The sequence below is a fragment of the Amphiprion ocellaris genome, chromosome 23 (genome assembly GCF_022539595.1).
Source record: "Amphiprion ocellaris isolate individual 3 ecotype Okinawa chromosome 23, ASM2253959v1, whole genome shotgun sequence".
In the NCBI taxonomy this organism is placed as follows: Eukaryota; Metazoa; Chordata; class Actinopteri; family Pomacentridae; genus Amphiprion; species Amphiprion ocellaris.
In genome coordinates, this window is record NC_072788.1 from 19,436,091 (window position 1) to 19,463,706 (window position 27,616).

Genomic DNA, 27,616 nt, shown 5'->3' on the forward strand with positions numbered 1-27,616 from the left:
GTCTGCTTGATGTATTTACATAATGGGACTTCTATGTAGTATATTCAAGTATTGCAAGGTCACTGGGAGCAGTTTATTGCTGCGCAAGGAGACTATTTCATTGGAGGGGGCAGTCAAATAGAGATAAATTATGATTTTTGATTTTTATAGGTACAGTCTCAGAATCTTTTGATCCCAAACATACAAAAAATGCACAACAGTTATGTTGACCCTCCTGGGAACACAAGCACCTGGAGAAGATTTCAGAAACAATCCATTTGTCATGCCGCAGTGGTGAACCCAAGCCGAGAACACAGAGACACGGCAGGATCAGGTGGAACAAACAAGTTTTATTTAAACACAAGATGTATCAGATAACAGGAGGAACTAAAACGGGATGGAAGAACTAACTAAGGGGGCTGGATAACTAAGTGGCTAAAGCCAGGAATAAACTAAAGTTTGACAACCCCAGTAATTATGTATTGTGTTGTTTACAGCACTCACTATCCAGACATGTTGAGTGTAGAAAAGGATCACAGAAAGCAGGCCACCAAGGACTGGACTACTACCTGCCAGAGACTGTGGTTAGTTCTACAACACAGTGCAGTGGAGGCACTTGGGCAAGAGGAGGCATCACTGTTGCTAAGGACAGGTGAGGTTCGAATACAGTTTTCCACAAGTTTTACAAACTAAAACTTATGTCAAGGTCTTTTAAAAATTGTCACAAGTATAACAGAAAACTGAAAGGCTCTCTTTGCTACACTTGAACACTGTTTTTCCAAGGTATTTAGCAGTTAGGTTGTTCCAAGCATCTTCGGGAACTTGCTGCAGTTCTTCTGTAGATTTAGGCTGTCTCAGTATCTTCTGTTTCTGTCCTCTAATGTAAACCAAGACTGATTTCAGAATGTTGAGATTGGGGTTTTGTGGGTTTTTTTGTGACTGACAATAGTTAAGCATGACTGGATGTATATTTTAGCTCATTGTCATGCTGTACAATAAATTTGAGACCAGATGCAAGAACGTACTCATCTGAAGTGCCAACTTTTGCACAGCAATAGTATGAGTTTGACCAACATTGATATGATCAGAGTAAGCATACCAATGTAATGAATTTCAGAGGTCCAAGACTAGGCACAAAACAACAACTTTATTTTTTTGTTGCCTAGTTCTTGACTGGGAGATAGAGACAGGTTTGCAGTCTGTACGTGAGGCTTCACCAGAGGAGCACTGCCACTGCTACAAAAGAGTCATCCAAGATCTCTATTCCAACTTAAAGAACCAACACTCAGCTCAGTACGTTGACCTCCTGAAGGGACAAGCTCAACTTGATCCAATGCTCAGCACAGCACACCAAAGATTCATAGACCACCTCCATAAAAAGGTATTGTCTGTGTCAGGAGAAGCAAGCACACATACTATATGTTTTTTTATAGAGAACAATTTAGCAACTACATTGACTGTTGTTGATATTTGCAATAACTTTTTGAGCTGTTCAGACTGCTACTGTTGACTAGCTGAGCCATGTAGCCTGCAAACTGGTAGCAGAAGTACATTTTCTCCCTGACAGGATGTTCAGTTATGTACATTTTGCTCATTTCTGTGTCTCCATCACCAAGCTGCGCCACACCAACATCTATGAGCGTAATGTGGGCTGGGGACAGAAAGGCCTCAACCCCAAACATAGTCGATCCCACCAGTTCTACACAGAACGTATCTCCTCCCACTTTCAAAGAACTGTTATCAGCTCACTCAAAAGGTACAGCATACACACATGGAAACTTTTTATAAACCAGTTAATGCCTCTGTAATGCATTCATTTCCAATAGTTACTTTATGCTCTTTCACTTTTCCAGCTTAATGAACAGTTCCAAGACCTCAGGGCCTTTTGATGTGGTGAGGAGAGATGATGTCAGGGTGCAGATACAGGAGGAGATACAGCGCCATATTAATTATGGCCTCCACCTGTGAGTAGATCATTGCCTTTATTAAAACCCATTACCAAACACAAAATCTGAATGTCTGCCAGGCTCTGGTGAGCTTCGATTACAGTGACTTCATCATTTAGGATAATATAGTCCCTGTGTTTTTAATAATAAAAAGATAATAAAAGCTTTTCTGGGCACTTAAATACACTTAACAGGCAAACAATAAAAACAAAAACACTCAAGTAAAATAGCACAGGTATAAAAGCATATAACAGTTAAACATTAAAAGTGATTGTGAAAAGGTGAGTTTTTAGGAGGGATTTGAATGTGTGGAGGTCTGAGCAGTCTCAAATGTGTCGTGGGAAAGAATTCCAGAAGGTGGAGCAGCGACAGAGAAAGCTCTGTCCCCATAGGTTCGGTGCTTGGTTCGGGGTTTATATCAGTCTTTTCAAGTTCAGCTTCAAGTAGTTACAAGTAGTACATTAAAAACTAAAAACTGTGAAACAAAACATCAGCTTTCAAATTATTTTAATGACATATGTATGTAAGTGGAATATATTTTCGGTGGAAGAAAAATGAGGCAGCCTCCTTAAAATTGGTTCAATCTGCTCTCAGCCCTTTCTTATTGTACCCAGATCTGTTTTTTGATAGTGCCACTGGACACCGTAATGGAAACCTGCCTAATGGCTTTCCTAGCTAGCTGCTATCAGTAACTATGCCAGGCATCTTGGCCTCCTAACCGGTCAACAGGTTAGCATAGTTAATCATTCAAGTCTATTTATACCATTGACTTACAGCATAACTGCACACCGTGTCTCTGGAGTAGTGTTAGAATAGTTTGTGTTTGGTAAGCAGTGAAGACATAAATTTGATAATGGCATTTTCCTCTTTGAAAGTATGGTGCAACCAGACTTTTACTTCCAGAAGTCATATAAGGAATGTTATAGAGTTAGTCAAAAATCAGTTTTTACTGTATCTTTAAAATTCCAGCTTTGACTCCTATGACCCTAAACACTTTAGTAAAAAGCAGCTGGACTTCTCTTTTTGGGTCTGGAAGAACCAAGAAGAGAAGTTCAGCTGGTATTTACTGGAGATCTTGGGATTACCACAACCTGGATGATGAAGAATCTACACATAACTCTAGTAACATTTCTCTTCTTCACACTCAGGGGGGAAGGCTGTACTTTGAGGCAGGCTTTCCTAGCTGATGTAAAGAGGGCAATGGAGCAGTCTAAAGCCAGACCAGTCCTCCTGCTGGGACCACCAGGCTGGGGAAAGAGCACCACCTTAGCTGCAGTAGCACAGCTAGTGCCCTCTTGGATGAGTGGGTAAGATGATTACAAAATACCCAACTTAATTGCTGTCCAATTTACAATTGATAGTACTGTGTAAAATCTGTTTGGTTTGTTTGTTCTCATTGAGTCAGAACTGTGGAGGTGGTTTTACATTTCATTGGCTTGACTGGAGAGAGCAGAAATATCCGTCTGGTCCTGCAGAGTCTGTGCGTTCAGCTGGCTGAAATCTGCTGTTCCCCCACACAGCAGTCAGAGGTATAGGAGCATCTGTCCTGTCTACCATCCCATCTCACCTGGCTGAAAGGGATTCTGACAGGTTGTATTGTTGAGGTGTAAAATTATTGTTTATGGGTTCCAGGGCTTCCCTCAGCTGGTCAATGACTACAACTCTCTGTTGGGCCTGGTCAGAGCAGATAGGTCTGTGGTGGTCTTGTTAGATGGCCTAGATGAACTGTCTGAGGAACATGAGGCAGATCTCTCTTGGATCTCAACCCCTCTGCCTCCAAATGTCCACCTCATTCTCTCTGCAACCACTGGCTCACCCTGCACTCATACTCTGCAAGTCAGTAGAACTGAAATGAATCAGATACCATTTTCATTATCTCTATGGGAAAACTGCTGAACTGTGAAATATGAAAAATGACATATGTTATGAATTTGCACTATATAAATTTAAATTGAATTAAATAGAATTTAAGTTAAGTTTCTAGCCACGCACTACAACCTGATAAAGTGTACAATCTGAGATTCATTTCTTGTCTCACACCCCCCTAGCAGTCAGCCCATCCTACCATCCTGTCCCTTCCTCCTCTCAGCCCTGATGATATCACAGCAGCGTTAAAGGCAAAGCTGCAGGCTGACCAACGATGTCTGCAAGAGCAACAGTGGAAGCTACTGGTCCAGGCTTGTCTGTCCTGTCCCTACCCTCTCTACTTGGAAGCAGCTTACTCTGAGAGCCTGCTCTGGACGTCCTACTCTCACCAAATCCTTCCAGCCAACTTGGAGGGCCTCTACCTTGGGCTGCTGGCTCGCCTGGAGAGAGAGCTAGGACAGCAGCTGGTGAGACGGGCTGCATCTCTGATATCCATTTCACGTTGGGGCATCACTGAAGAGGTGGGCAAACAACATTTATCTACAAACTGAACGTACACAATATTAGTGATCACTTTACTACAACCTGAATGAGGTTCTTTTATTGTACTGCATATCTCTAATTACTGTACTATTTAATATTTGCAAAAAGGAAAATCTGACACAAACAAGCAAAATTTAATTAATTTTCATGCCTGAAATTATAGCTTTGCAGCTGTTTCTAGTCACATTTTGTTATCATTATGAGACAGCACGAGACTCCACTGGATGTTGGTGTTAAATAAAATGAAAATTTGGAGTATTAGAAAAGTTTGGAATCAGTGCAAGGTTTTGTGCCAATTCATCAGATGTTTAAATACAGCTAAAGACAAACCAGATACAATGTGGGTAATGCATCTTAGTCGTTTGGCTATTCGAACACCCCAGTTTGCAATTCTTGTTAAATCCATGTTTTTAACCATATTTCAGGAGTTACTGGACCTTCTGGCCAAAGATGAGAAAGTCCTCCAGGAAGTGACCTCTTCTCATCACCACTCTGGCCAACCCAGGGTGCCTTATGTCTTTTGGGCTCGACTGAAACGTGATCTTGGTCATCACCTCACTGAGGTCAGGACAGATGGGACATGGGTGTACCGCTGGACACATTCTAAGCTGAGCCTTGTATGTGTAAATCACTATTTAAAATCTGATGACTCCCTTATGGCTCTGCACGCCGATTATACTGACTATTACCAAGGCAAATTACAACACGCACACATGTTTCAGCCACTGGCATGGACGTTGGATGAAAAACACGATGGTGAACATGTGACTAAACGTTTCAGGTTCAATCTGAGAAAACTTCACGGGTTGCCCTACCACCTGATCCGTTCAGGTCAAATCCTGCCCTTCCTGTGTGAATGCATTTTTAACTATGAGTTCCTGCTACATAAAGCATGGGGTCTGTCTGTCCTGGACATAAAGGAGGATCTGAAGAAGGCTGTGCTGCCAGACAAGTAGGTGCTATCAGAGGATTGCTGGAATAAAACACTAATGATGTGCACTGATGAGCCAAAATGTTATGACCATCCTAGCCAAATATGCTGTTGGTTCTTTAAGTGTCTCCCACACAGCTCCAACCAACCACAGCATGGATTCCACAGGACCCAAATTTGCCCTTTGGTATCAGGCACCAAGACGTTAGCAGGAGACCCTTTAAGTCCAGCCACAGATGAAACTTGTTTCAACATATCCCCCAACACCTTTACAGAGTTTCATTTTGTCCTTTCTTGAACCATTTTTCAGGATGTACTCATGCAGTCTTTGCCATTTCAGATATGCTTGGACCTGGTTGCTTAGCAATAGCATTTTGTCTGTCTTTTGAAGTCTCTCAAACCATTGCAAATACCCCTTTCTCCCTCTCACAACATGTTAAGAGAACTGACTGTTCCTATAACATACCTTAACACTGACATTATTTACTTCATTTGTGAGTGGAAATAATATATAGATCATCTGCATATGGAACAAGTTACTTTAAGTAGGGGGAAACAATGAAGATTAGGCAAGAGATTCTTTGATCTTGCTCTGTTGTCTCAAATTCACTAGTAAGCTTGGTTTTGCTTTATTCATGGACCTGATTGCAACAGTTTCAAAGTGACTCTCTCTTGCTAGTCAATTATCTGTAATCGTAATGGAAAATATCATGAAGTCAACCAAAGATAAATGACAATAAATGAGGCATTAAGGGAAAGGACACTCTTTTGAACTTAAATGTACTCTGGAGTTTTTATTATTATTATTATTACTACTACTGCTTATGACTGTAGTAAGTGCCAATAGTTGTTTAAAAAAAAATCTGACTACACCTGCTCATAAGGCTAGATGAAAAGTCAGGGGATCATAAAAGTAGTAGTTTTCAGAGTAATAGCAACATCATTAGGAATCATCTTCTGGGAATCATGACCAAATTACACAGCAGTCCAGCAAATAGTTACTAAAAATTATTTATAGAATACAGGAAATAAGGACCTGACGTCACTAGGGGTAAGTGTGAGTCTGGGGAAGCTAGGTAATATGTGAGCAGGAAACTGCTACGGAAGCCGAGACTAGACAGAAAACAAACTAGCGTGAATTAGAAAATCAAACGGATTGCAACTACAGACAGAATACCGGAACCGGAGCTGACCAGGACTTGACAGTACCAAGTTAGAAAACACTTAAAGCTACACAGAGTCCGATCAAAGTGCTAATGGCGCGGTAACAGAATACACACTCTATGAAACTCTAAATTCAATTCAATTTTATTTATATAGCGCCAATTACAGTTTACAGTTTACCACTAACATCGCTCACGCCCAAAAAGGGGAGAGAAAGGGCTCCCAGTAAGCAGCGGAGGTGGAGGGCATGACACAAAATTATTGGACCAGTTCCACAGGTCCTATCCAAGGTGTCACTTTATGAATTTTAAGATCAAAATGTTATACTTATATCATGGTAGTGAGAGGGAACTTGTTCTTTGGATACAGATTCTGATGTAGCTCTCACTGTAGCCTATACTAAAAATGGAAATCTTTACATATATCTCTCCAGTGCCTCACTGTGTACTGTTGACCCATTGCTGGACCTGTGGTTGTGACTGCATGTACCTTCTCTCCCTAGGATACTGGTGGATGTGGAGGTGCTGTCAGGTGCTCTGGAAATGTCCCAGGCAGTGCTGCAGGAAGACCCCTGTCAGCTGGCCTCCCAGCTTATGGGTCGACTGGGACAAATGGTTACTGAGGACCGTCCAGTTGCTAAAGGTATTGAGTGATAGAGTTATCACTGAAATCATAGTTAGCCCTCTTTTGTTCACAATTAAATCCATAGCTATTTTTATAACATAGGACAAAATAGACTTAGGAAATTGTAAACCTTAGTGCAAACTGAAATGTAGAACAATTTACTTTGGCATTAAAACTACCTGCCTAACCTTGTATACTCCACGGATCTCTAAAGGCGTCCCTACCAGCAGATCCTTTCTACCAATCCTGGTCATGGCAAGGTGGGCCATGGATCGGACTGCACATTCCACAGATGCTCAGTCAGATTGATGTATGTGGAATTTGGAAGCCAAATCAACACCGTGAGCTCTTTATCGTGTACCTCAAACCAAGTCTGAACCATGTTTGCATTTTGACAGGGTGCATTATCCTGCTGAAAAAGGTGTCTGTCATTTGGAAATACAGTTGCCATGAAATTATGTTCAGAGTGGTTTGAGGAACAAGAAAGAATTCACAGTGTTGATGTGGCCATATCCCAGTCCAATCGAGCATCTGGAATGTGCTGAAAGGTCAGATCCACTAAGGTCTAACCTCGCTACGTCAAGGACTTAGAGGAACTGTTGCAAACCTGTTGGTGCCTCATCCCACAGGACACCTTAAGAGATCTTGTAGAGTCAGTGTAGAGTCAGTAACCATGACAGGTTAGAGCTGTTATGGCAGCACAAGGACCTACATAATGTTTGGCACGTGGTTTTAATGTTTTGGTTAGTAATTGTGTATTCCACTCCAGATAATCAATGTCCATATGCATCGATGATGTTTAAAACAAAGAGGCCTAAGATCTGAAAATGATCAGCATAGGTGTGAATGGTGCATAAATCCTGTTCAAGCAGACAGTTCTCTGGGACTTTACTGGAGTGAAGGGACATACAGACATGAAAACAGTCAAATTAAAGATCATCCCTCCATAGCTCTCGCAGGTGCACATTGTAACATTATTTGGTGAATTCTTGCTGCATTATCCTCTGTATTGTCGTCTCATTTCCAACCTCTGTGTCTGATGCAGGTGATTCGTTGAAGTTTAGCTACCTCCATGATCTTCTGGCTCAGTGTGCTCAGTCCTCCCTGCCTGTGTTGCTGCCTTCCTCCACCTGCTTACTGCCACCAGGAGGACCTCAACACACCCTGCTGGCAGGTAACACATTTACTGTCTTGTTCCTAGGGTTAGATGAAAGCCTTTAGCACTTACTCCTCTTAACCCAAGGCATTCTTTGTTTCTAACAAATTTTACTCACTGTACACTCCATTTTCACTGCAATAAACAGTTCAACACCTCTATGGAAACAGCACAACCAGAATTAAAGAGCAAAGTGTAAGCATAACTGTTGCATGCTATAACTGCATCATAAAACATTTAACTGATATGTGTGTTTACGAACCAGGTCATCTGACCAATGTGACTGCTCTGGGAGGGGGGCAGAGAGGACCCTTGGTTGTCACCAGTGAGGCAGATGGAAGCCTGAGGTTTTGGGATCTAGAGCAACGGTGTATAATCAAGAGCCTAAATGAGATGGGGGGATTTCTTGGAGATTACCTCACCCTAGGTCTGGATGACAGGATGCTTGTAATCCGAATGGGACAAAGTTTGCAGGTTGGCTTCAAGTTCATTTCATTTTACAACAAATCTGCCCTGTCCGAGTAATGAAAATTATCAATAGTGTTATTGTACACAATGCTATTAACAGCTAGACAGTAAAAAATGCATTAAAGAACTATAGAACTCCAAGAGCTGTTTTACAACATTGAAACCATATCATTTAAATGCACACTAAAGATAGTGATATTTGGTCTGTGGCTGTGTTTCAGGTGAGAGAGGTGGAATCTGGGCAAGTTGTGTATTCAGAGACTGACTCAGTGGATGTTCCCATTGTCACTGGAACATGTGATGGACAGCTGCTGGTAGTCTTCTATGATGGAAGTCATCTAGTCAAGGTTCTGACAGCTAGACCTCTCTTCAAAGCTGCATTAATCAATATTTCATGTTAACAATGAATTAAATAACTATGTATGTTGTGAAAGGTGTCTCCAATGCTACAGTTCCCATCAGTTCTACAGAGCATTTTCAAGTCTTTCAACTCATAGTTTTAGGTGAACCACCCACAGCTGTACTTGAAATGAAGACATGATTCACATGAGAGAAATACACGTCATTACACCAGCTGTGTTGATTAAAATTGGAGTGTGTCTGTTCCATCAGATGCAGGTCAGATGGATGCCTCATAACAGATCATAAATGTGTTCTGTTTATGCTTTCCAACCTTTTGTTTTTTACAGCTTGACAGTCAATCAGAGTATTTGGTGCCAGTGGGTGCCCTTGGGACCACCTCAAGCATAGCCTGCAGATGTAACATGGAGCCTATCCAAGCCAAAATCTCAGGCTTCAGACTGCTCCAAATACTAGATTTTCTAAGGTTTATTTTTGTTTCCAATCAGCTGATGGCAACATAACATTGATTGGTCAACTACTTGACACATAGCACACCCACAAAGTCAAACTGTGCTCTTCTTGGTAAATCTAAGTACACCTTTTTGCAGTTGACCTAAGTAGTACTGTTAGATTCAGGCTGGGAGATGCTATGTAGTTCTTTTGGAGCAGAACAGCATTTTACTTCTTATGTTACCTTTGGTATTTCCTAACAGCAGATGCTTTCCACTATGGTCTGAATTTCATGGCATTTCTCACATTTATAAGTAAAAATATTTATATATGGAATCAGATTATGACTTGAACATGTATGTATAGCTGGAAAATAATAGTAGAAAAAGGTCCCCTTTAACACAATATCATAGAATGCAGAAGTGAGTATAAAGGAGACCTTTAATACAATATAATACACTGCAGAAGTGAGGACACTGCTGTGCAATACCAATTAAATGTCAAGTGATTCTAAATTGCATCACCTCTCAATATTTGCATTATTTCTAAGTTAACAAATATTTTCTCTTATGAACAAAGAACAACAAATGCTTTACAAACAATAAATTGGCCCTAAACAGAAACTCAGTACAACAAATGTGAATACACCTGTGATCACTGACATACAAATTAGAAAACCTGTGATTATTTCAGCCTCCATCTGGCATGAACCTGACCACAATGAATGCATAGCCCAGAGGTGGGAGTATAATAAATTGCAACAGTGGATAACTGATTACCAAAAACTTCAGAGAAAGAGCAGGTTTGCAAAGTTGTAGCTGTGTTTGACTGTCGACATAAGCACAATCTTTGTTGCTTATTAAAGTTAATAACGGGTTTGTAATTTTTGTATTTTAAAGTGTATTTTTGATTTGTTTGTTAGGTTTTTGACCTTGCGTCTTCCTGCTCTCTGCTGCACTGTGTTAACATTTCAATGGAATGTGAGGCGATCCACAAAGACCGCTCCATTCTGCTGTCCAGCAACTCCATCAGAGACTACGTCCTCTTCGCCTACAGGTCAGGTTAAAACCATCAGTTTAAACCAAGATATGAATCTGGCTGTCACCAGTGCTTTTAAAAATGTTTGAATAATTCAAGATGTTTTGTCATCATATTCACTTCAAAACATGACCAGAATGAAACAAGTAGCCTGTTTCAGATTAAGACATATTTAAATTAGATCAGATCAACAGTGGTTGAGCAAAGACATGTTTTACTTTTTTGGTGGTAAAATAAAATGCACATTCAAACTTGAACAAGCCCAATTGATCTGGCCTAAGAGGCACAACACAGGGTAAAAATACCCCAATAACAACCCCTCACTGCAAGGTCACACTAATTTTAGGTGTTTTTAACTCAGAACATTTCTTTACTATAAAACTGTATGAAGAACAGACAGTGAACCATAAAGTTGTAAAAGTGAGGGGGATAAGATCCCCCTCATGCCCAGTTAAACCCTGTTTCCAGTGAGACTATTTCAGATCCCAGCAAGACACTGTAAATGTCAAATGGTGGTGGACTCAGTAGCAACACATCCACAATGCATGAGTCACAAGTGTCAGTGCGAATGCTTTTGTTCTTAAATAACATCACATGTCCCTTTGTTAACAAGCTGTGAAATCAGGCCTCCATGGTATCCAGATAGATGTCACCACTGGGTCTGATGACAGCTTTGAATTATTAAGACAGTCCACAACTCATGTGCCTCTCCAGTGTAATGTAACTCAGAGGTGATGTCTTCATGGCTAAGCTCCTTTCCCATCATGAAATAATGAATGATGCTGGAGCTGATGGTCTGTGGATAACAGCAAGTCAATAAAAGTTCCCACGTTTTTTATCCCTTCATTCTGTTATTACCTAATTAAAACTGAATTAAAAGCAATGGCATAGACACTCTCAGAGTATTAGTACAGCAGCCATACCTTCACACCTGACAGGAGGAGGTATCCGATACACAATAAACTAGGTCACTAGTGCTCGCCTGTAATGCAAGATGGCAGGGAATAATGTGGAATGCCTTAGAACTTCAGCTCATTTACAGTTTGTTCCTTTCAATGGGTCAGCCAGTGTTAAATGAAGGTTCTGCCTCCCATTATACTTCTGTAAACTCTGGGAACCACAAGTAAACCTGCAGTCTGAGAGCGACAGGCTGTTAGGATGATATCATACAATAAGGTCTTTAAGACAAGACAGAGCTTGATCATTAAGAGTTTTACATGTTAGAAGCAGGATTTTAAATTCCATCCTGGATTTTAGAAGTAACCACTGAAAAGAAGCTAATACGGGACAAATATGATCTCTCTTACTGGTTCCTATCAGAAATCTGGCTGTAGCATTTTGTATCAGCTGGAGGTTTTAAGAGAGTTTCTGGGACATCCCGATAATAAGGACTTACAATAAATAATACGATAAATAAGTAAAGTTGGGTTCCATCTGCATAGCAATGGAAATATATGCAGTATTTTCTAATAATATTACCCAAGGGAAACAATGTACATATTGATGGAAGTATCAGTCCTAGTACCAAACCCCTTTGAAACTCCACGACTAACTCTAGTATACTTGAAAGAATCATTGATGACACGAATACGAACAAACTGGAATCTATTAGACAAATAGGACTTAAACCAGCTCTCTGTTAGAATGCAGAATAAAGAAATGACTGCACAGGACCGTGAAAAATTGAATACTCTTAATTCAAGATATTTCATTAGTAATAACTAGGAAGGTCAGCATGTAATGTGTCATCAAAAATATTTTAACGTCTTACAGTGCCCATCAGTTTCTTGTTTACTCCCTGTTAGAACAATGCACTATCAGCATTAGTCATTAGTGATTTAAAGAATAGAATACTGTATATACTATATTGAATATATACAGTGCTTATCAAATTTATTAGACCACCCATCATAAAAATGAGAAAACACAAATATTTTAGAAATCTGTCAAAAACTTGTTTCAAACAAAAATTGTTATTTATTAGGCAAATAACAAACTGGAACAACTAAATGGTTCTTATTCACATATATTAACCAAAAATCTTAATATTTGTATGGCATCCTTTGGCGCTGATAGCAGCTTGCATTTTTGCTGGCTTTTTTAATGTACTTTTCCACAGTCTCTTTTGTTATTTCATTCCAAATAGTTTGTAGCTGTTCCCAAAGACTTGCTTTAGATGAAACTTTTGTGCAATCTATTTTTGAATTCAACAAATCCCGGATCAGTTTAATAGGATTGAAGTCTGGACTTTGACTTGGCCAGTCCATCAGTTCCAGTATTCCAGATTCCTTTTTCTTGGTCCAGTAGTCTCTACACAGCTTTGAAGTATGCTTGGGGCCATTGTCTTCTTGGTATGTGAACCCACGGCCAATCAGGTTCAATCCAGAAGGTATTCTATGATGCACCAAGATGTTGTGGGAGACCTCCACCATGTTTTGCTGTGGGTACAATGCATCTAGCATTAAAACGCTCTCTAGAATTTCTGTGGACATAAACATGACGATGCTGACTTAAGAGTTTAAACTTGGACTTGTCTGTGCAGAGTACCTTCTTCCAGTCATCTATAGTCCAGTGTTTGTGTTCCCTGGCAAATTTTAAGCATTTTTGTATGTTTGCAGGCCTCAATAATGGCTTCTTTGCAACTATTCTTCCCTTTAAGTCTTGTTTCTTTGATTGTCTGCTCATGGTCATTCTGGAGACTTTCTCAGATTCTGATCTAGAAGTATTAATCTCTGCCTGAAGATCAGCAGTGGTCTTCCTTTCGTCTGTACTACTTCAGATCTTGAGGTACCTGACATCTACTTCAGTTAGCTTTCATTTACGGCCTCCTCCTTGGTGCATTTTGTGAGTACCAGTCTCTGCAATCAAGTCCAAGGCATACTTCACCACACTTTGAGAACAGTTTATGTCTTTCCTATTTGTCTCAAAGACCACCCATGATCATGAAATGCTTTAATTCGGACTCTGTCTTTCTCAGTGAGTTCCCTACACTTCACCATTTTGAACAGGAGTGAAAAATTTCAAATTTGAGCCAGCACATTGGAATTCTCTGAGAAGTCACATTTACCAAGAATATCATACAGCCACTAAAACACATCTTTCTGTTCAGGAATGCAAGTGAATAACTGTTAAATTGGCATCTGAATCAAAGAATTATAATGTGCTTTACTTATTTTTTCTCCTTTTTTGCAAAACAATAAATTAGAAAATTCATGGATAACAACAATAATTATATTGTAGCATTAAAGGTATTATTTCAATTGAAGAGCTCTATAGATAGATAGAGATAGATATAGATATAAATATAAATGTATACATGCACATTCTCTGGGCTACCTGGTTGATCCTGCCAGTAGCCTATGCTTGTCTCAGAGATTAAGCCATGCAAATCTAAGTACACATGGCCGGCACAGTGAAACTGAGAATGGCTCATTAAATCCGTTATGGTTCCTTTTAATATATATATATATATATATATACAGACAGAGAGAGAGAGAAACTTCTAAAAGAGCCTGCTGGTGGTTGTCCACAGTGTTGCCCAGCATGGTTGAATGTTTGTACGTGGATAAAGGTCAAAATTCAAATCAAAAGTGTCACCCAGTCAGATTTTTTGATTGTGCTACAACTGCACATGTACATTATTTTCAGCTTTCTCGGCTTTTGAAACATGTTCTTTTTGTTGAAGGTCTGGTGGTGAGGCAGGACTGTTCAGTGCCAGAGGAGGCACTTTGCTATCTGTCTTGTCTGCTCAGCATGGTGCTGCATCTATCCAAGCTGTGGAGATGACTGAAGATTACCTACTGCTCTTCTGCAGGTACACTAACACCTGAAATGCACAGCAGGACGAATATGAATAGGATTAAGGTTAAACTGTCTGTATTTGTTGCGACATTCAGTCGAATAAAATTAAGAAGCTAAGAAAACTTTCAAAGTACAAGAAATTGAAGTGTCTTAAATAAAGGAATGTATGGGGTACAGGGCTTTGAATACAGTGGAAATGTAAATTTTGTTGGACAATGGAAAACAAAGAAAAATGTGTTCATATTATAGTAAGCATGAATCACCACAATTTAAAACTTCCAGTTACGGGGGGCCTCAGTGTACTGGAGCATTCTGGCCCAACCACCCACTGTGCTTTGTTTCCTTCTGTCAGATACCCATACAAGGCAGGCAGTGAAATCATCCACATTGAGCTCTTTAGCACCACCACTTTCCTGTACCTGCGCTCCATACTGGGCTGCAGTCAGGAATGCATTTCTCAGGTCACTGTCAACTTGGCGGGGACTCATGCTGTGGCCTTTTGCCCCTCTCTTCATACTGGTATCACTAAGCTGGTCACCTGGAACCTGGAGACAGAGGACCACAAACACGTCACTCACGTTCCTGCAGTGCTGACCAAAGGTTTGTTTTTTGGTGTATGCAATAGAGGCATACAGGTAATTGAGGGGAGGAAAGTTTGCCAAACTTAACATTTCTGTGGATGTCTATGGTGCACGTAGAGCACTGGTAAGGGCAATACCATATTGTTAGCTAACTACATTAATGTCTAGGCTTCCAGATAACTTTAGAAGAAAACTTGGTGAAAACAACTAGCTGGGAAGTTTAACATTTAAAGGAAACATTTGTGGTTCTTGCCTGCTCTTTATTGGATTTAAGCAAAGATCAATGAGTCCTCTAACTTTAAGGATAATATAAGTCGTTTGTCCCATCCCTCTTAATTGATCTGTAGGAGCATTTCCTGAATGAGCATCTGCTTGGTTGGGTTTTGGCATAAAAAACTGTTTGATTTGTTTTTTTTCTCCAGAGAAATATAACTTTTTGAGAAACTTAGTTCCACTGCAATTCAACCAGAGGTACCTGGGTCTAAAAAAAATTCTGGAGAGACTTTCTAACCCCAAAAAGGTCTCTAGTTGAAGTACTTTCTAAAGGTTTAGGAACTTTTGATTAGGGGCGATGCTTAACATCCCCATGCATTTTTTGCTTGCAGTTTGTGGCCAACAGCACTCAAGACGGAGCCACCTCAGACATTTTATGTCATGTTTGATGTGGTCAGTTGTGCATAAAGTATTAAATAATTAAGCCTAAAGAGGTGAATGCAGCCCTGCATGCCAGCTATGACATGGATCCATATATCTATCTACTTTCAGGGCTGTGTTTTGATCTGCGCTTCTGTGTGGGGATCTGCAGTGGTGAGAAATATCTTCACCTTTGGGATCTGACCTCCACCATTGATGACCAGACTCTTACCTATAACATCCACAACCCCAGGTGTGATGGTACAGAGGAGATCCTGCCAATGGGGAAAACCCAACGGTAAGTACTGAAAGATGCCATTATACTGGGTACAGCTGATACAGGTCTGTAACAGTATGAAGGCCTTTTTCATAACTTAGTCTTGTTGTTCACTTATGTTAGAGTAGTTATAAAATACTTTAAACCACTGTTTATTGGAAGATGGCCTGGTTTGATCATATGTTGTATCCATAGTGTACATTCATGGTGCTAGTGGTTATTGTAATAATATTCATTAGTGATAATGTGGATTTAATTGAACAGTTCACTTCCTGTATATATTCAGTATATATTACATTCAATCCTCAGTGCTGTTCAATTTTGTTACACTGAGAGTTGGTGTGACCACACCTTCAGGATGCATGCCGCTGCTGTTGTTGGGCAGGGGTGGACTGGCCATCTGGCGTACCGGGCGATGCCCGGTGGGCCGACGCACATTTTTGGGCCGGCCCAGGGGGTGTCATAATTTAACCAAGAAAGTGTATTATAAATCCTTTTTGTCGATCGCGACGGCCCATTGGTTGATTTTCTTGAAGGACATTGGGCTAATCCAATGAAATCTCTCAGCCCTCCTCGGCCCGCCCCTCCCCGACCAAAGTTATCAAATTTTACCGTTTGAGTTGGCCGGAAGTGGAGAGGAGCAAAGATGGAGAAACGGCCCAAACGAAAGGGGGGCGCTGAAAAATTGCGCGAAAAAAGGCTTAAAAGCCTGCAAGTCGATGCAGCAAAATGCAGCAAAATAAGCGACATGTTTGCCGTTGCTTCCACTACTTCACCTGCGGCAGCGAGTGCTGCCGCCAGGATAGAAAAAGAAGCCGAAGTTCAGGGGGAGTCGGAGGAAAAGGAGCAGGAGGAGGAGGAGGAGGAGGACGGAGGGAGAGACGTGACACAGCAGGGACAGATCGAGGAGGTCAGATTAGCTCCTGTTAGCCCGGTAACAAGTATCATATATTCTCAGTGGATCGAAAAGAAGCAGATGACAGAATGCTAATTAAAACAAGAAGAGACATGATAAAATTAATTTATAGAGACTTGAGCTAGCATGCAGTCAGAAAGACAATGGAATGACAGAAATGATAACAATGAAAATGTTTTTGAGATGTGTGTAATAATAATAATAATAATAATAATAATAACAAACGTAAAAAGGTTAGAAAAAGTAAAAAGAATGAATACAGAGACACATCTTCACTCAATATCTGGAGAAACTAGGCTAAAAGTGTGCAAACGCTCAACATGGGAAATTATCACAAGACTCAGAGTTAAAACATGCATAATAATATTAGCCTATAGACTTTTGTGCACAACCTTGTCCTTGCTGGTTTGGAGGTGGTCACCCTAGTGTGTGTGTGTGTGTGTGTGTGTGTGTGTGTGTGTGTGTGAGTGAGTGTGAGAGAGAGAGAGAGAGAGAGAGAGAGAGAGAGAGAGAGAATTGTCTCTTTAGAGTTGTTTTCAAATAATGCTATACGTAGAGTTGGTGTCTAACTTACAGTGTTATTTTAGCTTTCCAGAAAATTGATAAATTTGCAGGTGTTACAGCTTACAGTTATTATTATCATATAATATTAGTAAGACATTGCTTTGCTGAAAAGGACGATTTATCATTGGTAGGTAACCAATGCTAGTGAAATTAACATTCCTGCCTCTCTCTCTTTCTCTGTGTTTAGTCAAGCCAGGCTGTTGAAATAGAAGTGGAAGAGTCACAGGGAGATCAGGCAGTTATAGACTACTTTAGCCACCCTCATTCCACAAAGAGGCAGGACTTCTTTAAGTTTCACCCACAACAGGATGCCACAAACCCTGTCGTCCAGAGGCTCTTCACCAGAACGAGTGACATGGCATGGAAATGGCTGACTTATTGTGGTCAACGCCATGCTTTATTTTGTTTTGTTTGCCTGGCTTTTAGCAAGCCCAATGATCCAAGTATTTTCATTAGAGGCATGACAGACTGGAGGCACGTGCACCAAAGAATAGAAGAGCATGAGAGAGGCATGGCACATAGACAGTGTGCTGAGGCATATTTTCTGAACTGCTCCAGAGCAAGCATTGGTCACCTCCTTGAGGGAAGACAGCTGACAGGGCACCGTGAGCAGGTTAAGAAGAGACGTCAGGTTTTGGAACGTGTAGTGGAGGTTGTGAAAGTCATAGGGAAGAGAGGCTTAAGCTACAGGCAAGAGCACAATGAAGCTGCGTACACCTTGGACAACGACAGTATCGATCATGGCAATTTCCTCGAATTAATTATATTGTTGGGGAAATATGATGTGTGCTTGAAAGAGCACCTCAGCAGTGTAATTGAAAAAAGCAAGCAGATCCATGCTTCGGGCACACAAGGCAGAGGCTCTCTGATCACCCTCCTGTCCAAAACAACTGTGAATGCAGTAATCGATGCTATCAAGCATTTAATTGAAGAGAGCATCTCTGCAGACATCAAGAAAGCAGGGATGTTTTCTGTGCAGCTTGACACTACTCAAGATATTACAGAGAGAGATCAGTGTTCTGTGATTTTGAGGTATGTCACGGATGCAATCCACGAAAGGCTGGTTGCAGTCATACAATGCAGCACAACTACAGGTCAGTCTTTTGTGACTCTGTTGACTGATGTACTGGAACGTCTGAAGTTGGACATAGGCCGGTGCATCAGCAACTCCACAGATGGAGCATCTAATATGCAGGGTCAATACAGAGGTTTCTCTGCATTAATGGCATCCAAAAACCCTACCCATCAGCATGTGTGGTGCTATGCACATGTCCTTAACCTCGTATTGTCCGATACCACCCATAGCGTCATTGAAAGTGCATCACTATTTGACTTGTTGAACGACATTGCTGTATTCATCAAGGAATCATATGCAAGAGTGAATGTGTGGGAAACCGTGAACCAGGACAAGAGGCACAAGCGCATTTCACCAGTTGGAGAAACAAGATGGTGGGCCAAACATGATGCCCTGAGGAAAGTTTTTGGAAACTACGGCAAACCTCATGACGGCCTTTTTGTTGAAGTGGTGTCCACACTCTCTGCCATCATGAAGCTGAAGACACTTGCATCAAATGCACGAAACAAAGCTAGAGGATACCGAGATGGCTTACTCCGATATGAGACTGTGCTGACAGCTCAGTTATTTCTCCGGATATTTGAGATCACCTCAGCACTATCAAAATACCTACAGACCGGAGGAATGGACATCCTCTCAGCATATAGAATGGTCACCACAACACAAGATTCACTGACAGAGATAGCAAGAGATTTCCCAGCCGTCAAAGATGCAGCTGACTGTTTTGTCCATTGGGCAAATGAAAAGCTAGAGGAGCAGGATGAACTAGGTTTGGAAGTGGAGGCTGCACTGCCTCAGAAAAGGGTGAAGAGGAAGAAAGTCTTGCCAGGAGAGATGGCCCAGGATGAAAGCCTCAGTGATTCAGAAAAGGCCTATGAGATCAATGTTCACCACCAGATTATCGATACAGCGGTTGAGGCCATGCACAAAAGATTCTCCACCCATGGCACCCTGTATGCAGATTTATCCCTCCTACATCCTAGAAACTTCCCCCTTATCCACACCAGTGCTCTCCCTGAATCTGCACTTGAAGGGCTCAGCAAGTGCCTAGTTGTGTATGACAGCAGGGCAACTGCTACCAATCTACAAAGTGAACTGAGAAACTTGGCACAGCAATGGGACAGGCTGGTACAATCACCCTTGGATGACTATGCAACTAGAGCAGTTGAAGAGGAATCGGATGATCAAGAAGAGATGGACATGATAAGCAAAACCTGTGCCTCTTGCAAAGAGTGCCCCCTGTGCTGCTACAAAGTCCTTCTCAGATTTAACATGCTGACTCATGCATACCCTCTACTTGGTTTGGCATACAAGTTTTTGCTGACCCTATCAGTAACTCGGGTAGCCTGTGAGCGGTCATTTTCAACCCTCCACTACATCAAAAACAGACTGAGGAGTAGCCTGTCCGCCAGCAAACTGGAAGCCTTCATGTTGATGGCCACTGAAAAGGATGTCCTTGTGTCCCTTGATACTGACACAGTGATTGACAGAGTTGCAGAGAAGACTGAATTAATGAAGAAACTACTCTTGTAAGGTGAGATTTATGATATATAAATAAAATTTTGTTCAATTAGTGAATTTAATTACATTTGTTGACAGAAAGTAATGTGATAATTGCTTTGTTCTCTGCTCTCTCCTCTCCTCCTCTCTCAGGGTGCCCCTGCTGTTTGAGTTGTTCAAGTTCATTCATTCAAGTTCATTCGTTCATAATCATTCAGTTTCATTGCCTTGCTACATATTCATTCTTGAGGATTATCGGATGGCTAATCAACATTTTCTTCACCGGTATGTACAGTATATCAGACTGTTGTCTAGCTCTATTTCTTTATTTTAGTCATTTGCCCTGTTATAATGCAATTGGTGTGTATCGCTTACTTTTTTTGTCTGCCAATCTCTTTCTCTTTAAGGCTGATCTGTCCCCCAGGGATGTTCCAGGGATGTGCCTTTCATTGGTGTGGACTTCACAGGCATTCTTCACATTTGTAAGTTTACTATACTGTATACTGTTATGTGTTCTTGCTGACATCCACCTGGATGGTCATTAAGCCTACTACTTTTAGAGAGTGATTGTAATGAATGCAACCATCTATTATTGCATTATTTTAAAGACAACAATACTGTCAGTGTAAATTTTTTGGTCTCATCCTCACTATTCTCTTGACCCATCTGGCCTCTCTTTCTCTCCACTTAGGGCATATTTGGAGTGAAGGTCTACCTTTCCCTGATGTGGAGTTTACATGTTTTCCTTTTCTATCATTGTGAGTTTACTAAACAGTTCTTATTTTAATAATATTTAATTCCAGTTTTAATTAGAAGAGACAGTATCAGATGAATCTAGCATATCTGACGTCACCTCTGCTTTCTGTCTTCATCAGAGCAGCAAGGTCCATGCAGCCTTTTGTCTCAGCATATGTAAGTACAAAATATTATCTCTCTGTTCACCTAAACATTATTAAAACTATACCTTAACTGATTCCAGCTCTCTTTCTTTTCTTTATCATCTATGCATCTCTCTCTCTATCTTTCTCTCTCTCAATCTCTCTCTTCATACTTTAAGGTTCCATTTTGGTGAAGAGCTCCACTTTTAATTCAAGTTGGTAATTTTGACGCTTTGAAATAAAATTTTAAATAAAGTCTCTGTGAGAAGTGATAGAGTGTATCTTTTTTTTTTAACATGGTTGCTCTCTTCCACATAGGCTGCTGCGTTTTATTTTAATTTTTGAAACAATACAATGTGCACATATATCCTCTGGTATGTCGTATGCCTTGGCATATTGTATAAATAATCATGGTGGGCCGCCATGACCAAAAATGCCAGGGCCGTATTTTGGTCCCAGTCCAGCCCTGTTGTTGGGTAAGCCTGACTTAAAACAGTCGTACACAGCCAGCGTCACCTTTGCCTGATCACTGATCAATCAGCTCACTGGAAGTATTGGAACCAAGGAGTTCACAGCCAAAAACACACATTTTCAATAAAAAGAAAAAACAAAGACAGTGATGAAAAATATTAAGCATTTCCATTTCCCTGCTACTGCGAGTTACTTTACTTAAAAACTCACCATAAATTTTATAAAAATACAACACATTACTAAAGTTTTAATTGACAGTTCTCACCATGTTATGACAACACTCCTTTGCAGACACACACTTGAACAGCCATATGCACCACAGACACACAGTTGTTGCTTTTATACTACTTTTCTAGTCAGCTGCTGCCCGCTTGGAGGATCCATTCCATACATGCATAGTAGATCAAATTATGTGCATGCACTCTACTGCTACCACACTACTGCACATTGTCACGTAGTCACTGTGCAAACTGTCTGTGTGTGTGTGTTAATGACAATAACAAACTCATGATTGCAACTATAGATGCGTAACTGTGCAAGGTATTGTGCGTAGTTAACTCAGTAAATCATAAATGCAACATTTCAGTCATGCAGACCTGATCAGGTGTTCATTTCTTTTTTCCTTTTATTCAGTGTCAGCAGTTTGATTGAATTTTGACAGAATCACCTTATAAACAGGCTGGCAAACTTTTCACTATAAAATTAAACTTTAGAAATGTTTTTTAAATTTAGTGGTGGGTGCACGGACTGCACAGTATCTCTGTGGTTAGCACTGTCGCCTTACAGCTAGAAGATCCCTGGTTCACGTCCCTGGGCCTAGGATCTTTCTGTATGGAGTTTGTGTGTTCTCTCTGTGTATGTATGGGTTTTCTCGGTGTACTCACGCTTCCTCCCACACTTCAAAAACATGCTAAGGTTAATTGGTGATTCTTAATTGGCCTCAGGTGTGAATGTGAGTGTGATTATTTGTTTCTATATGTAGCCCTGTGATAGACTGGTGACCTGTCCAGGGTGTCCCCTGTCTTCACCTTAAGTCAGCTGGGATAAACTCCAGCCCCCTGCGACCCTAATGAGGATTTAAGCGGTGTATAGATAATGGATGGATGGTTAGTTTGCAACGATGTAAATGTAACTCCATTAGTAGTTTTATACTATATAAGAACAAGAGGCCTTCTTCCCAACCCCTTTTTAGGAGTGTAAAAATGTCTTCTATTGTTGACCGCAGACCTTTTGACCCTTGGGCACTTCTTCATCACTTGTGCTACCAGAAGGTTGTTCTACGAACAAAAATAGTTCCACAGCAAGGACACGTGTACATAAAATGGACACATAGATTATAAATGATAATCTAACAAGTCATGATTGATTTTACTTTCACAAAAGGCAAGTCTTGACCCCACAGCATCCTGCCGTCTTAGTACCTGGGCTTTGTTTTCAGATCTCTGACACTTCTCTTGTTGTGGTCTTTCAGACATTTGAATACCTGTTTTTTTTTTTTGTTTTGTTTTGTTTTGTTTTTAGCTTTTCCCAGCTCTGCTTTAAATTGTGATGTATCCCAGGGCTATCCAACTGAGTATTAACTCTTCCTGATCACTCAGAATCTTTCTGGACTATACTGATAGTTTAATAAGCAAAATAAAGCCAGCACCTACTTGTCCATTCTTTGCTTTTACTTTCCGTGTTCTTTGTCTTACTTGTGGTAGCTGATATTTAAAAAATTGTACTTGCTGCTGTTGTCCTCTCTGAGTTTAACTACTCGGCAAGACCCTCGAGGAAGGTTTTAGGACGGCTCAGAAGTACACACCCTGGGGTAGTTATGTTTTCCCCCATTTAAACGGCAATGAAAGAGATTCTACATGGGCAGGTCAAGTGGTTGGAACTTGCTCAAAGGTTAGGGCTGCTAACATTAATATTTTGCTCAAATGGTCCACACTTGTATAGTGCCTTTAACTTAAGCTGGTTTCAACAAAAAACTTTAGAATTTGTTTCTTATTCACACACACTCACACACCATGCAAGGTGTTCACCTGCCATGAGTTCAGTGGCAAGTATTAGTTTGCTTGTATTGAGACAAAATCTGACAATCTTGACAACTGCATCACTGAGAATAATTTTTGGGATCTAAAATTTCTGTTATTTGTTCTATACTAGTTGTGTTGTCGAATGATTTGTGGACTGTAATTAACAACGCTCCCTCATAATGTTTAAAATTCCTCTCCAGACCTGCTCAGAAATACGTATTACTGTGCTTTTGTCTCTGAAAAAGCCACATTTATGAATACGCAAATACTTTTCACTTCAAAAGTAAACTACTGGACACAAGATCTTTTTTTTCACTACCTTAAATTCTAAAGAATTTCATTGTCTGCAGAATTTTCCAGGTCAATGACAATCTTTTATATAGCAAGCTATTTTTTATCAGGGAATGTGACCAGCACAATCAGCACTTTCCATCAAATGGCACTTTACCCTGCAGTGTGTATCAGTGTTTCTGTCTGTGATGGACTCTGGCTCTCTCTGCTGGCAGGTATGTTCTGTGCCGCTCCATCCGAGCTGGGACAGTGTCTGTGTGGAACTTGGCCAGACAGCGTTTTGTCTGCAGACCGGTCAGAGTGGAGCACGGCCTCTACAGCAACACTGATGTGGTGCTCGCTCACAACTTCAAACTTTACATCTTCACAGACAGAAGCAAAAGCCCTTTGCATCATTTTCAGGTCAGGCATTCTTTGATCGCCTCCTTTGATTGTATGTACATGGGATCAGTTTTAATGCTCTTTCTGTTATCCTTCCTTGTGTCATGTACATATTCAACCTCAGGGGTGTCCAGACTTAAATTGAAATATGCTGTATATAACAGCTGCTCCAATTGGACAAATAAACATCCCTTAATACTGATTGAAATTAACTTGTATTTCTTGGCTTACTAAATCAGTGGTCTCAACACATCTCTTGTCATGTAACATCTAAGTGATATTTTTGATCTCCTAGACTCTTCTGGTGTATGATCTGATCAAACGGAGCTATGTGAGAAGACAGACTGGTATCGCAGTTTTTCCCTGTCTTCAGCATGAGTACCGCCTTCTGCAGGATGGACAGACTCTTCTGGGCCTGTCAGAGACCAGGTGAGAGTTAATCTGTACATTACATACTGTACATACAAGGAATGTAAAAAGCCTAAAATTATAGATACCTTCCAAAAAAAATGTAAATGTCTTTAGCCACTGTCTGCTGTCACTGTTTTGATCCTGTTACCACCAGTATTATACATTATTCTGTTTAATTCATTATAACTGCTCTTATAGACCTCATATAATCCTGCTAATGGCCAAAACTGAAGAAGATACTTGGAACATTACATCTAGAAATATAGATTACTAAATACTTTGATCTCCATAAACATGTAGGGTATTAAAAACACAATTTACTTTGAAAACAAAGTTGTTTGTGTGTTTTACAGTTTCCTTACTAAAATCTAAATTATAAAACACTTCTGTGTTTCCTGGTTCAAATACTCCTTGTCCACAATTATAACACAATTCAGGTTGACATGTAAAAGGACTAACATCCAGTGCACTTAGTTTTAATAAAAAGTGGGAAGTTGGAAAATACTTTTCTCAATCACAAAATGTATCACACAAAGTTCTTGCACTCCAGAAAGTTTAATGGACAAATATACTGGATCATAAACCGTGACTATGAAAGAATCCAGTAATCCTGCATGCTGTTGATCACTTTAATAAGCAGCATTTTGTTAATTAAAGCTGTGCCCTAACCTTTCCTGATGAAAATCTGAGGACAGAAATGTTTAAAATGATATAAATTAAACACAACTGATGATCAGTGTGCAGGATTAATTACAAAGCAACTCATATGTTTGTAGCTTTTTACTTACCAATGAATTTGAGAACTGCTTTGATTACAGCAGTTTTTTAGTTTTGGTTAATGAGCATCTTATCTTACATATGAACAAACTGGAGTTACTGACATCCACACACCAGGGGGTGCTAGAGAAAGGGGCTGCAATTAAGACATAAAGGTTCCTATTTTCAGAGAAATCGATTGGTTCAAAGGCTACATGTGTATGCACTTTGCTTTCTATTTAATTTGAGCTTCCTATAATCCAGACACCCTACACATATCCTTGAAAGCAGGGGGCAACATCTTTTGAGTTCCTTGGTCCTTGAGGATTTCAACGAAATGCAAATATTGTTGACAGGTGGCAGACATAAATAAAAACATAAATAAATAAATTCAAATATGTTTATCATATCATCCTTTAAAAACTGTTCCCAGAGGACCCTCCATTGAATTTCTGTTGTTCTTATAGAGATCATCTGCTCCTGTGGGATTTGGACTCTGGCTCCATCAAACACAAGATCAAAGTGCCCCACAGGGAGTGCAGCAGCACAGTCAAAGACCTGCAGCCTGATGTGGCACCACACGCAGAGAAAACACGTGAGCTGCCTGAACCTCGTCTTGACAGTGTCTGAGATTGTGGTACATGTAGTCACTATAATCTTTATCTATTTGCATGGTGTTTAGTGGGCTCCTTTCAGTACCCCTCGGACCTTTGCACCAACCTAATCCTTTGATTTGAGTAACCCAACATGGAATAGAATATTGGCATTCAGGCTCTGATTTCGTTGCTTCCCACAAGGAAACATCAAGCTTAACTCAGCAGGGAGTGGCTCTCTTTTATTTAATACAAAATTGTAAATAACTGATTCACTCCTGCTTAACAACTCCTTGCTTAATCACTTCCTCAATATTTGGTTTAATATGGGTAGGACAGGTCTGATAACGTAGCATTTTCACGGCCGGATCAGAAGATAAGTCCGCACTTTCTTGTTCATTTTTGCTAAGGATGTTCTGAGGGAATTTGAAACCGGAGTGTTTTTGATATAGCAACAGACTCATTTGCTTAAAGCTGGAGTAGGCAGAAATCTGGAAGGGCAAAAAGCAAATAAAATAAGGCTTCCTCCTACAGGAGCTTTTCTTCTCCTCTCTCTGTCCTGTGCCTCTATGCCTGTTCCACCAGATGGGCATATGTACACACTTTAAACAGACAAACTAAAAGTCTAAATAGTTTGCACAGAATTGGAGGCTAGCTCTCCTCAGTGAAGGTTCTCCATCTGATCCATTATGCCACCACACTCTAATCTCACTGCAGAATTTATTTATTTTTGTACTATCCCACCTGCTCGGTGTACAATGCCCTGTGTTAGATAAAATCTGTCATCACAGATTAAATGTTTAAAGCCTGAAAACAGAGCCTAGAGGAGGTGCAGAAGTCTAGTTTCCTTACAGACCTGTGTAATTACAACATATTGAAAGGCTTTGCTTAATGATGCCAAAAAAGTACTGCGTTCTACAGCATCTGCTTCCCTACTTCTTGGGGAAATTCAGATATTCCAGGAGGAACTTTTATCCATGAGAATGTTTCTGCACATTACTTCTTGGTAAATTAAAGAAGTACCTGTTCAGTTTTCTGTCTTTGCCCCAGTGATGCCATGGGACCTTCGAACAGAGAGCCAGTCTGCGAAGAAGAGGAGATTGGAGAGGGAGGCACAGAGGGAGAAGGAGGAGAAAATGAGACTGGATAGAGAGAAATTCAACTCAATAGACCAGTACCTCCTCAGTGGAGATGAACAGGTACACAGATCAGTTTTTTTTTTTTTTTTTTTAGAATAAATACACTTCTGAGTCAAAACATTATGACCACCTGCCTAATATAGTACTGGTCTTTCCAAAACACCACCAAAACACCTCTTACTCGAACTAACCTGTGAAGATGTCTTGTAAGTACACATTGAATCAGATTTATTCCAGCACATCTGTCAACACCATGTTGCAGCTTCGTGGTTTCTCCTAGCACCCAATCAGTAGATACTCACTGCTGCTGACTGGGTGCATGCTACGAATCTTGTTTTTTCAGATACTTTGTCCCAATAATTTGGTTGTAACATTTGGTCAAAGTCCATTAGGTTTTCGCACCTGCCAACTTCATATTAGACAAACTACAAGAATCTTTCATGTACTGTCTGTTATATCCCAGCCCTTAAACTGTGCAGTTGTTACAAAATCATCAGCATTATTTGCTTCATCTTAGTGTGGTCAGTCAGAATGTTTTCGGTCCCCTAGTATATTTCCAGATTTGTTGAAACTGTTTTCTGAAATGTATTTTTCAGGTCGTGGTGTGCTCCTACTTTGCTCACCACCTTAATGTGTTCAGTGTGGCATCCCAGGAACATCTCCACACCCTGGAGGATGAAACATCACTGCTGAGCCTCCATACTGCAGCTCTTACTCACTCCGGCAGTCACCTGGTCCTGACCAACTACAACCAAGAACAAAGAACTGCCTACATCACCTTGTGGGACCTGCACAAAGGAAAGGTAGATAGTCACTTTTTG

General features: G+C 40.5%; 2 protein-coding genes across 5 annotated transcripts in view; both read left to right on the forward strand.

Moving 5' to 3' along the window:
• The window catches only part of LOC118470977 (uncharacterized), a 39,867-nt gene that overhangs the window by 6,585 nt on the left and 5,666 nt on the right, over positions 1–27,616 (forward strand). Inside the window, exons 6-27 of the mRNA XM_055007849.1 lie at positions 477–631; positions 1,146–1,360; positions 1,596–1,735; positions 1,833–1,943; positions 3,074–3,232; positions 3,331–3,454; positions 3,558–3,761; positions 3,974–4,312; positions 4,760–5,286; positions 6,932–7,071; positions 8,099–8,227; positions 8,475–8,683; positions 8,899–9,024; positions 10,392–10,525; positions 14,193–14,321; positions 14,661–14,908; positions 15,655–15,820; positions 23,731–23,917; positions 24,192–24,325; positions 25,531–25,658; positions 26,707–26,855; positions 27,392–27,598. Coding sequence (XP_054863824.1) covers positions 477–631; positions 1,146–1,360; positions 1,596–1,735; positions 1,833–1,943; positions 3,074–3,232; positions 3,331–3,454; positions 3,558–3,761; positions 3,974–4,312; positions 4,760–5,286; positions 6,932–7,071; positions 8,099–8,227; positions 8,475–8,683; positions 8,899–9,024; positions 10,392–10,525; positions 14,193–14,321; positions 14,661–14,908; positions 15,655–15,820; positions 23,731–23,917; positions 24,192–24,325; positions 25,531–25,658; positions 26,707–26,855; positions 27,392–27,598 — 4,060 coding nt within the window. The remainder of the gene's footprint in view (positions 1–476; positions 632–1,145; positions 1,361–1,595; positions 1,736–1,832; positions 1,944–3,073; positions 3,233–3,330; positions 3,455–3,557; positions 3,762–3,973; positions 4,313–4,759; positions 5,287–6,931; positions 7,072–8,098; positions 8,228–8,474; positions 8,684–8,898; positions 9,025–10,391; positions 10,526–14,192; positions 14,322–14,660; positions 14,909–15,654; positions 15,821–23,730; positions 23,918–24,191; positions 24,326–25,530; positions 25,659–26,706; positions 26,856–27,391; positions 27,599–27,616) is intronic.
• LOC111575149 (uncharacterized) lies at positions 16,056–23,707 on the forward strand. Of its 4 annotated transcripts, XR_008600635.1 has the most exons (6): positions 16,419–19,888; positions 20,008–20,139; positions 20,262–20,336; positions 20,546–20,612; positions 20,730–20,766; positions 20,912–23,707. XR_008600635.1 is itself a non-coding variant. In XM_055007851.1 (4 exons), coding segments are annotated over exons 1-4 (432 nt in total). In that variant the 5' UTR covers positions 16,418–16,445; the 3' UTR covers positions 20,732–20,827. The 4 variants fall into 4 exon arrangements, 2 of the variants coding, with proteins under 2 accessions (XP_054863825.1, XP_054863826.1); XR_008600636.1 differs by lacking the exon at positions 20,912–23,707 and having other exon boundaries at positions 20,730–20,827; XM_055007851.1 differs by lacking the exons at positions 20,008–20,139; positions 20,912–23,707 and having other exon boundaries at positions 16,418–16,733; positions 20,730–20,827.

Excerpts from the sequence above, each read along its gene's own strand:
- LOC111575149 (XM_055007850.1), top strand. The coding sequence starts at position 16,446 with ATGGAGAAACGGCCCAAACGAAAGGGGGGCGCTGAAAAATTGCGCGAA. Across the intron at positions 16,734-20,261 it reads GATTAGCTCCTGTTAGCCCG|GCTGATCTGTCCCCCAGGGA; the intron begins GTAACAAGTATC and ends TTTCTCTTTAAG. Across the intron at positions 20,337-20,545 it reads CACAGGCATTCTTCACATTT|GGCATATTTGGAGTGAAGGT; the intron begins GTAAGTTTACTA and ends CTCTCCACTTAG.